This window comes from Lolium rigidum, chromosome 2, assembly GCF_022539505.1.
Source record: "Lolium rigidum isolate FL_2022 chromosome 2, APGP_CSIRO_Lrig_0.1, whole genome shotgun sequence".
NCBI lineage: Eukaryota > Viridiplantae > Streptophyta > Magnoliopsida > Poales > Poaceae > Lolium > Lolium rigidum.
Window position 1 is genome coordinate 155,960,507 of NC_061509.1, and position 11,260 is coordinate 155,971,766.

Consider the following 11,260-nt stretch of genomic DNA (forward strand, 5'->3'; position numbering starts at 1 on the left):
CAGAACGTGCCCTGCTCCTTTCTCATCACAGCGGCCGTTTTGGTTTCTTTTCTGGTATTTCCGTTTCTAAGCAAGATTCAGAAAATGCGGGCATAGCGACAGGGCTCTTTCTTTTGTCGGCAGAAGAAACTTCCAAGAGAAAACAACTGATTTTGGATTTTTCTTTACGAACGGATAGGTTTTTTTGTGCGGGTCTTGGCAATGGATAGGTTGACCTCGCACGTAGTTTCACTTAAGAACACACACCAATCAACTCTGTAGAACAAAATACTCCTAATCGTTTTAAAACGAGAGTCCTAATTGTAGCCGTTGCTGAGGCGCGCGGTGTCGGCCGGAGAGCTGGGCGTTTCCATGTTTTTTTTTCCAAAAGGTGTGAGACTGTGAATCCATCGTATGTTAGTGGCCATAATGCAAATTCCATGTGACACCCCCCCTGGGCAGCCACTGATGAAGTCAGAACTTTCAGAAGCGATCACTCGTAAGACGTGAGAACGGCCCAAACGTTTGAATTTGCTCACTGCGCTGTCAATCTCGCCCACATGAAATTTTCTACGCCGTATTAACTTCCCTGCTATAAACACACGGCACGCATTATGGATGTTCCTTCCCCGGCGTCTCTTGTCTTGTCCCTTGTACGTACCTGGTTCTCTGTCCTCAGATTTTGATAGATTTCACCACCATTAGCTACTTGTTCGTACGGTATGACAATCGTCGTTCTCCTTTTTCTTCAAAAAATCTTATAAGTATTATAATGTCAATCATACATTTTACTATCCTTTTTTAGTGTTTGTCCACTCTTCTCTCACGTATGTAAGGTTAAAGGTTATCTTCAACCGATCGATCCAACTACTAAGATAACCTTACGCGTATGTATATGTTTGGTCCGCACGGACAGGGAAAACCCAACCAAGCTATGTAAATAAACGGACTGATGCACGAACATACATATTACAAGCTTAGAGCATCTCCACCGGCAGCGGCCCTGATAGTAATTTGGGGGCTGAAAAATGGGCTCGCACCGGCGCGCCCCAAACGGCGCCGGCGATTTTCGAACCCAATAGAAGCGCTGGCAACCCCGTGTCAGCTCCTTCGCCAAAGGGCGTGAATCGAGCTCGCTGGCGTCTCGCGAGGCTAAATTTTTTGGATGTGGGAGTCGCCTGTCAGCCACACATCTCCATAATATACATCTTCTCCCCCAAAATCCCGTCCCCTCCGCCGCTCATTTGTCCCGCCCGCCGCTCCATCTCCCATCCAGCCTCCAACCCGAAAAACCCTCGCCGTCGCGCCATGCCACCGAAGAGAAACGCTCCGGCGAAGGCAGCGAAGCCGCCGCCGAATCCACGCACCATCGCGCCGAAGGAGAAGCCGACGATCATGTCGCAGGATGAGTGGGACAATGAGATGGAACGCCGCTCCTTCATAATGGCCGACCGCAGAAGGCGCCGCATCGCCGCCATCGACGCAGCGAAAGCGACGGCCACTGCGGAAGCGTGCCTCAGCTTGGGCGGCGGCCTCAGCAACATGTCGAGCTCACCGTCGTCGCCGGGTTACTACGCGAGGTACAACGTGGACGGGCCGTCGATCTCGCAAATGCGCCTGTCGCAGATGGACGGCCGCGCCCGCTACTCCCACGAGTACGAGGACATCGACATGACCGTCGACCACAACACGCCATTCTCGCCGGATTCAGCGGCGAGGGGCAGCGGCGCCTTTCGCTTCCCCGACCTGAACTCGTCGCCCGACCTGCGCCGCACCGAGGGCCACGTGACAGACGGCACCGGCCTATCTCGCCACCTCTTCCCCGACGACGGCATGCACACCCACTAGGTGTTCGGCAGCGCGTCCGGCGTGTCCATGGGCGAGGACGAGGTGCGTATCCTTACTTTTTATGTGTTAGGTGCATCGTAGACACCGGCGGCGACTGAAAGGAGGTAACTTGATGCGTAGATTGCCGCCGAGGAGGAGATCCTCAATGGCATCATACGCGGCCATGCCTACAAACCCCCCGTCGACGAGTATGATGAAGAGGCCGAAGAGGACGAAGGTGAGGAGGAGGTCCAAGAAGAGCTGATCGACGCCGACATCGGCGTGACCACGACGACGACGCGCATGCGTTCTGCCGGCACTCGTGGTCCGAGGTGGAGGTCTTTGGAGGATGAATGTCTCATCGAGGCGTGGAAACAAGTGAGCTTTTGGCCCATCACCGGCGCATCCTCAATTACTTCAACGAGAAGAAGAACTATCTTGTTCATAATGCATTATAGTGTATCTATTTGATGATCCATCTTGTTCCATATCTTGTTTTGCTTCATGTATATGATCCAACTTGTTCTATATCTTGTTTTGCATCATGTATTGTTAGATGCTCGATGCCCTCGAGATGTACAAGAACCAACACGAGGACAAACACTTCCCCTTCATGCATTGCTACAACAAGCTACAAGGTTGCAAGAAATGGGAATACCTCCTCCACACTCTAATGAAGGACGGGGAATATGGGTCGGTCGATCCAAACGACGCCTCCACCGGGCGCCCCATTGGCAACAAGAAGGCCAAGGCCGAGAGGAATGCGGTGCCGGTATTGGCATCCATGGATGCCTCCATCGAGAAGATGATCACCTCATTCTTGGTGGAGAACAAGGAAGCGGCAGATAGGGCCGCCGTCGTGTGGAAGGCAATCCTTGACAAGCAAGACATGAAGATCGAGTTGGAGAGAGAGAGAAGGTGTAGGCGGCGTAGATGGAAGCTCACGCCGCTGCCATGAAGGCCACCAACGAAGCGACGCAGCTATCGTTCGCCAAGATATCTCAAGAATCCAAGATCTTGATGGCCGACATTGAGAAGATGGACCCGTTGGCGCGGGCGTGGCACGAGATGTACCGCGAGCGCATCGGCGAAGAGGTGATGGCGGCGCGAGCTGCGTCGACGTCTACCCCGGCACCCTCCATGTTCATGTCTCCGTCGGCACCCTCCACGTTCATCTCTCCGCCGGCACCGTCGACGTTCATGCCTCCACCGGCGACTGTGGATCCTGTTGCAGCGACGAAGCTGCCGCCGATGAGTAAGTCGTCGAGGTTGATCCGCCCGTGACCTCGTTCATCTGATCAGCTGGCTTGGAAGCCGTGGACGGCGATTTGGTGACCGTATGTTGGCCCAAACTTCATATTCGAAAACCTATTTAAATTTGGTTGCCATGGAGAGCGTACATGTCCTCCCGCATCCACCCTGGACCCGCAAGTCATTGAGTAAGAAAATAATTAGTTAGTTCTCATTAATATTTGGCTAAAATAAATCATCTTTTTTACATAGAGAGTTAACCTAAACGGCGATAGTTGTATCTACTCGTCGTCACACACCCTACCATTGTTGGGGCTACTCGTAGTCGTGCGTCCTACTGCCGTCGAGGCCCTGGCGTGAGCCCGACACCTCACGCTCCTGTTGCGCTCTACGGTGCTCGAAGGCATCATAGCGACGTTGGACCCTTGATAGCATCATGAAATCCGCCCAGTAGAGCTCACGATGGCCTTTGTCCCTCCTTCCCGTGTTTTCGACGCTGCGTCGCCTCCTCCATGGCGGCGTTCGGACCGTTAATATCATCTTCGAAGTCGTCGACGTCATCGAGGTCTGCGTCCGCCCACGCGCCAGGTGTGTGCTGTAGCGCGACCACCATTGCTGCACGCGCCACTGCCAGCGCCACCTGGGTCCTCGCTAGCGATGCATAGGCCTTCGCCAGCTTCGTGTCGGTCTCCGCCCTCAGTCTCGCTGCTTGCTCAAGCATCTCCGACGTTGTCGCCTCCTCATCTTACTAAGTCTCCTCCTCGTTGCCTCGGCCTGTGTCGCGGCCTCTGCCTCCCCCTCCACCCTCGATGCACGACCCGTACCGATGCTCTTTCTTGGCGTACGCCACGTGCAACGCCTCGCTCATGGCGAGCCCCGCCATGTCGATGTCGTCCGGGAAGTGGGCACGCACCATTTTACTCAGCTGGATCCAGGCGTTGCTGCGGCCTTCCATGGGTCCTTGCTAGGGTTTGCCCGTTCACTGCGGCACCGCCGCCCCTCTATAGCCACTGCCAGTGTAAGAAATAGAAGGGAGCACGAGTGGGAAACGACATGATGCACGCCCGGGAATCGACCAGCCACATAGGAAGTCGACAAGGCATTTAAGATGCCAGACGTCCGAAGACGTTAGTAATAAAGAAATGCGTCAGCCCGCTGAGTCTGCCCTCGACCCAAACAAACAAGGGGGACGTAGCCACATTTCTGTCCGCTTGCCAATCCAAACAGACCAAAGCGGGTACATTTAGTGTCCGAAATCAGTCGGCGCGCTAGAGATTTTCCTAAGGGCTTTGTTTGATCCAAAGGAACGCCATAGGAATTTTGTACTTCCTATGATCCATAATACCACTTATTATTGAATTGCATTTTTATGCTTTGGACTTTTTCCTATGTGCAAGAATCAAACAAACCCTAATTTTTTGGTCCATGCACTACTAATGTGAAGGGCCTGCGTGCAAAAAGACCCCACTAAGATTCATTGAAAACCCTCTCAAAAAAAAAAAAAAAAAAAAAAGATTCATTGAAAACAACCCATGGAAAGCGGAGGACGCGACAGGGGAATCCAAGCAACGGTCTCCTCGGGTTGCCAGAGAAAAAAAAGAAAAAAAAGTCGAGCCACCGTCTCTTACACTCTTCGAGTCTTCCCACAAATCCACACAAGGCAAGAAGATCATCGTGGGGAGCAGTCTCACCTCGCACGCGGCGAGGCCGGCGCCACTCCCACCGCCCATCCCCAACCCAAAAACCCCAACTTCCCACCAGAAATCAACCCATGGCCGCCGCCGTCCGGAGAGACGTCGCGCCCGCGCCTGCCGGAGCCGGCCGTCTCCACCACGCATTGGTAACTACCCGCTTTCCCCCCTTTAGCTGTCGCTTGAGCACTACAGGTTACCGGAGTAAAGTTGCCGCTGTGCTGCGGTAGGTTGCTGCTGATGTGATCCCGGCCCCGGGGGGCGCTGTTCCGGGTGGTTAGGTTAGGCGGCAGATCTGCTAATAGCTAGGGATTCCGCGGGAAGGCGGGCGGGTTTGGGCGACACGAGCGGCCGTGGGGGCTAGATTTGGAACAAATCGGTGGTTCTGCAGGTTGTATCAGTCTCTGTGGGACATGCTAACCACTGTCCTAACATCTGCATAATTACTGGTTAGTAACGTACGGGTCCACTGCGAAATGCTTGCCTTCTCCTCCACCCGCTCGTCAACTGCCTTGGCCTGCACTCTAATTCCCAGGGATAGGACGGATTCGTGCACTTCCATCAAGTTGGCTTCTTCCATGATGCTTCTTTATTGGTATTATTGTTATTATTATATGCCTTGCTTCTTGGTGTTGTGGACTTATAATGGTGCATTTCTGGCAGATGGTGTAGGGAGGGCTGTTTGGAGAGGGGGAGGTAAGTGGCAGAGCGAATGGGGGCGATTGGAGGTGACGAGTCGGTGCAGTGGGACAGCATGAACGGAGCTGACGCGGTGAACGGCGGTGGAAGCGGTGCGGGGAGGCTCGATAGGATACAGGTGCTAGTGAGGGTGAGACCGCTGAGTGAGAAGGAGATTGCAAGGGGCGAGCCTGCGGAGTGGGAGTGCATCAATGACAGCACCATCATGTTCCGGAGCACCTTCCCCGATCGACCCACCGCTCCAACCGCATACACGTTTGGTCAGTGCACCCTGCTTTGCTTTTGAGTTTTGATGCTATATCTTTTGTGGTTTGTCATTGTTCTAATGCTTCAGTATGGTTAATTAGTTTGTGTGGCGCTATAGTTTGTTTGTTGTTTTTTTCTGGAATATTTTCGTAACACTTGATGTAGTCCAGCGGTTATCTGGACCAATACTCAAACATCATATCTCAATGTGTTATCTGGACCAACACTGCATACTGACCATGCCTTTATTTATTGGTGACTTATTGTTTCGAGCATTTATATGTACTTAATTGCTGTGTAAGGATCACATATGAAATGTGTTCACTATTATATTTGCTTCGCGTGTATCTTCTTTTAACATAAATCTTTTGTATTCGCAGACAGGGTATTTCATTCTGAATGCAATACCAAAGAAGTCTATGAGGAAGGGGTTAAGGAAGTTGCCCTCTCTGTAGTTAGTGGCATTAACTGTGAGTGCAAACTACGCAAAAGCATGAGTTAAAATTTTGTAAACAGCATAGTTTTGAGCTAAATCTGACTGTGTTTTCTCTCTCTCTCTCTCTCTCTCAGCAAGTGTTTTTGCCTACGGACAAACAAGTAGTGGAAAGACGTACACTATGACTGGAGTGACAGAATGCACAGTAGCAGATATATATGATTACATTAACAAGGTGATCAACTCCCAGCCAACCATAGCATCCATGGATAGGTTTTGGTCTGGATTATTATGAAGTCCTCAAATGGATGTTTCTTTTTCAGCATGAAGAAAGAGCATTTGTGTTGAAATTCTCGGCAATTGAAATATATAATGAAGTCTTAAGGGATCTTCTGAGCGCAGAAAATACTCCTCTTAGACTTTGGGATGATGCAGAGGTAAAAAGTTGCTCTTCTCTCAGCCTTTTGATTTTTTTTTCTTATGTTATGTTCCTGTTTGCTAATGGTTTAATGCTGTTTATTGTACAGAAAGGGACCTATGTGGAAAATCTAACAGAGGTTATATTAAGGGACTGGAACCACCTCAAGGGTCTTACTGCTGTGTGTGAAGGTGAAATATTGGTTACCATCAACAGCTTGTATTTTGTTGAACTAGTGAATATTGCATCTGATTTGCTTTATGTGCTTGTAATAGCTCAAAGAAAGACAGGGGAGACCTTCTTAAATGAGAAAAGCTCTAGATCCCATCAAATTCTTAAATTGGTCTGTCTGCCCTTTACTTGGTTTTTATTTATGAAATATATTGATATGTGTCCCCACTTATTATAGTTGTGTGCATTGTTGGCTGACCTGTTTAATGTTCATCAATCAATTCAGACTGTTGAAAGTTCTGCTCGTGAATTCTTAGGGAAGGACAAGTCAACTACCCTTATGGCTAGTGTGGTAAGTAGACACCACGGTTTGATAAGTTCTCACAATGTTTTAAATAAAATATGGTAAGCACCATTTGTTCTTCCCATACAGAGCTTTATTGATCTGGCGGGAAGTGAGCGTGCATCTCAGGCGATGTCAGCTGGCACGAGGCTGAAAGAAGGTTGCCATATCAATAAAAGTTTGCTTTCCCTTGGCACTGTCATTAGGAAGCTAAGGTTGCAATTTGACTCAATGATGTTTTGCTTAATTTCTTGTCCACTATAAGAAAAATTTCTCATGTAATTATGGGAGTATTTTGTTAGCTACTGCAATTTCAGTTTTCTGTTTTCATTTATGCAGCATGGGGAGTAACGCACACATACCGTATAGAGATTCCAAGCTTACACGCATATTACAGCCATCTTTGGGAGGTAATGCAAGAACTGCAATTATATGTACACTCAGCCCTGCGACAAGTCACATTGAGCAATCAAGAAATACACTGTTCTTTGGGAGTTGTGCAAAGGATGTAGCTACAAATGCTCAGGTTAATGTGGTCATGTCTGATAAAACACTAGTTAAGCAATTGCAAAAAGAAGTTGCTAGATTGGAGAGTGAGTTGCGTCACCCAGTTTCCAGTTCCAGCCTGGAATCACAAGTGAAAGAAAAAGACAACCAAATCAGAAAGGTGGGTACTACTTCTGACCTTTTGTTTGCCTCCCCGCGCTTTCTTCACAGTTCATACATTATACATGAGCACTCACATTTTTGTGCCATGAGCACTCTGCTGCTGTAGCAGATATATTTACAATTAAAAAAACTGCCTGTCTGTTTTTCTTTCGTTTCTCGATGGAGATTGTTGCATCAGATGCGTTCATCCTTCTGACCTTTTGTTTGCCTCCCAGCGCTTTCTTCACAGTTCATACATTATACATGAGCACTCACATTTTTTGTGCATGGACATTCATTTTTTTTTGTGCCATGAACACTCTGCTGCTGTAGCAGATATATTTACAATTAAAAAAACTGCCTGTCTGTTTTTCTTTCGTTTCTTGATGGAGATTGTTGCATCAGATACATTCATCCCTCTCACAGAGAAACTCGCTTTGTTTCTATATGTTTATGATATTTCATATCTTTCGCAGATGGAAAAAGAAATTAAAGAACTGAAGTCACAACGTGATCTGGCTGAGTCTAGGTTGCAGGATTTGCTGCAGGTTGTTGGCGACCTTGACCCAAAGCACAAGGTAAATTAGCTTGTGCACTTCTGCTGTTACATATTAGCCTTGCTCTGGGATGTATTTGTTATTTTGTTTTCTCTGCATATTTAGGTATCAGGAAAGCGATCAGTCAGAAGTCCTCCATCTGTTGGAATGCCCCCAAGCATGAGCAGAGATGACAGTTCTCAGATATCTCATGATGATTCAGATCATTACAAGGAAGTGCGGTGTATAGAGACCAATGGAACTCAAGGAAATGAATGCTTATCTCTATCAGCTGGTGAAAGTACCAGCCCACGAGATTCAAACAGGAATTCTAGCAGGCGTGGTAATGATTTAAATGCGTCAGTGAATTCAAGGCCCCTTGGTGAAACTCCCATTACCTTGGAGCAACATTTGGAGAACATCAGAAGGCCTTTTATCAGTAAAGATCTAGGATCTTCAGTGCGCAACACATCGAGCTGTAGAGTAATTGGTAGAAGCAGGAGCTGTAGATCACTAACAGGGTCTACTCTACTTGATGATCTGGAGATGGAGGATTGCACACCAGTAAACAGAAGCTTGGTGATCTTCCCAGGAAGACCTGAAGAGTATCATAGAAGAGGATCTGCATTAAATTACGATGCAGGGAGTGAAACTCTTTCAAGGGCAGGTTCCATGCTTTCCGAAATGAGCACATCGAAGGGTGCAACCAAGGCAAATAGTTCTGCTGCAGGTGATGCAGAATTTACCGGTATAGGTGAATTTGTTGCTGAACTTAAGGAGATGGCTCAGGTTCATTATAAGAAACAGTTAGGTGACCAGGTATGAGCTCTCTCTATCTAGTTATCTTAGGTAGAGTTTTATGATCTTCCCCTTGCAGCCATTTTAATTAATTTACTTGAAAGAAAATGAGAGTTTAATTTTTTTGTAAGAAAATACATGTACTGCAGTTTTATAGTTTACCGTATGTGATGACAATTAGGACATGAAATAAATTAACTGTGCTTCCCATTGTTGAGAAAGCTACTTTAAACGTTTGTCTAATGACTCCTTGAGATATTTCATTAGCAGACCCGTAGAATAATAAATAATTTTCTAATTTTCTAAACCAAAATGAACACAAATGTGCTGAAATGTTGTATTTTCATTGCACCAGTAACTCAATTACTTACTGGTATTTTTAATCCATGTTGTAGAGTGCAAATGGAAAGAGCATTGGATTAGACCCGATCATGGATGCCTTGCAATCACCTTCTCGATGGCCATTGGAATTCGAGAAGAAACAGCAACAGATCATCGAGCTTTGGCACGCTTGCAGTATTTCCTTGGTCCACAGGACATACTTCTTCTTGCTATTCAAAGGAGAATCAGCCGACTCCATCTACATGGAAGTGGAGCTTCGGAGGCTATCCTTCCTTAGAGATACTTACTCTAAGGGCAGCACTCCCAGCAATGTGATCGTAGGCAGCCTCAGTTCTTCCCCTGTTGCGAGGTATGTATTCTTTTTTACATACCCTTGATGTAAATGAGAAGGAGAAGAGCAACTTTGAACTTGTGATATATATGCAGCGCCAAAAAGCTGCAACGAGAGAGGGAGATGCTTGCCAGGCAGATGCAGAAGCGATTCTCGGTGGAGGAAAGGAACCACATGTACACGAAATGGAGTGTCTCACTGGACTCCAAGAAGAGGAAGCTGCAGGTCGCTCGCCGCCTCTGGACCGAGACGACAGACCTGGAGCATGTCAGAGAGAGCGCGTCCCTTGTCGCCAGGCTGATCGGGCTCCAGGAGCCAGGGCAGGTCCTCAGGGAGATGTTCGGGCTCAGCTTCGCGCCGCAGCAGCCTCCGACCCGGCGATCCTCGAACGGGTGGAGATACGGGATCGCTTCGTTTAGTTGATTTGATCCATGACACGGGACAAGATGACAGGATGATGGGGCTGACCGAAGATCTTTTTCTTATTCTTCTGATTTTGTGTTGGTGATGCCTGATTGTCCATATGATATCAGGACAGATACATGCAGGCGTCCCCCGTGCATGTACGGCCGGTTTCGAGCGTGATTTATTTGCAGCCGCTGCCGGTCTTGATTGCTAACATTAACGTGCCACTGCAGATCCAAACGGTCTTGTATAACGTGTGCTTGCCATTACCACGATTTTATCGGTTTTGCTATTTTTTGTTCGACCGAGAATTAAGTTGTAGTTTTCTGACTCTAAAACCAACAGATCACATCTATGAGTTGCAAATTTGTAGGGTTATCACTAATATTTTATTGTTCTAAAAAAACTAATATTTTATTTGAAGACATAAGTAAAAAGGTACAAAGGATACTTAGTTTTTTTGGTAAAGGAAATATATTAATATTAAAAGATACTAATTACATCCGGCCTCTATCTCTACAACAACGGACTATCCTAATGGTAGGGAGTGATGTTTTGGCACATGGGAGCATATGCTCCCTTTATTTTGATATACATGTTAGACACATTTTAAAATGTCAAAAAAATTGAAATAAAAATTTCGCACGTACATCTTCATGTGCTACGCTCTCACAAAGTCGTTTCATGAAAAATCGACATGTTATGTGACGTGTGTAAAAAAGACAAAATTCGGTGCAGAAACAAAGACTTGTCACAAGATAAATTTTCTCTTTTTCTCTTAGACTACAAAAAATATCATTTTTTCATGAAACTTGACGAATACACATATATTATGGAGATGTTCATGTAAATTTTTTTGTCAAATTTTTTTAACACTTGGAAATATGTTTTTATGGTAGAGGGATCATACGCACCCGGGAGCCGAATTGAGTTTCTGCTAATGGTAGTACATCCTAGTACGGATGTACGCAGCTAAAAAAGAGAAAAGAAAAACTAAGAAATAAAAGTCCCACCACAGTATTTCAGGCCTAGCAACAGCAGTACATCCACCACCAAGCAACACCTGAAATACAGACCCTCCAAAAAAAAACGCCTCCAAGAAGGGAACAGTGCACCAATGACATTGTCGTCCGATCAAA

The 11,260-nt window shown here is 47.0% G+C and overlaps 1 protein-coding gene across 1 annotated transcript; it reads left to right on the forward strand.

The window, feature by feature from the left end:
- Positions 1-4,684: 4,684 nt before the first annotated feature.
- LOC124692478 (kinesin-like protein KIN-7C) lies at positions 4,685-10,384 on the forward strand. Its single transcript, XM_047225864.1, has 14 exons — positions 4,685-4,897; positions 5,412-5,707; positions 6,074-6,163; positions 6,264-6,364; positions 6,453-6,566; positions 6,657-6,738; positions 6,823-6,890; positions 7,005-7,070; positions 7,152-7,276; positions 7,401-7,728; positions 8,186-8,287; positions 8,372-9,064; positions 9,439-9,734; positions 9,812-10,384. The coding sequence occupies exons 2-14, from the start codon at positions 5,461-5,463 to the stop codon at positions 10,137-10,139; spliced, it is 2,640 nt and encodes an 879-aa protein (XP_047081820.1). The 5' UTR covers positions 4,685-4,897; positions 5,412-5,460; the 3' UTR covers positions 10,140-10,384.
- Positions 10,385-11,260: the final 876 nt, after the last annotated feature.

What these genes read in the sequence shown, in the direction of transcription:
- LOC124692478 (XM_047225864.1), top strand. Translation starts at nt 5,461, where the DNA reads ATGGGGGCGATTGGAGGTGACGAGTCGGTGCAGTGGGACAGCATGAAC. An exon ending in CTACCCTTATGGCTAGTGTG is followed by an intron (nt 7,071 to 7,151) that starts GTAAGTAGACAC and finishes CTTCCCATACAG; the next exon opens with AGCTTTATTGATCTGGCGGG. An exon ending in ACCTTGACCCAAAGCACAAG is followed by an intron (nt 8,288 to 8,371) that starts GTAAATTAGCTT and finishes CTGCATATTTAG; the next exon opens with GTATCAGGAAAGCGATCAGT.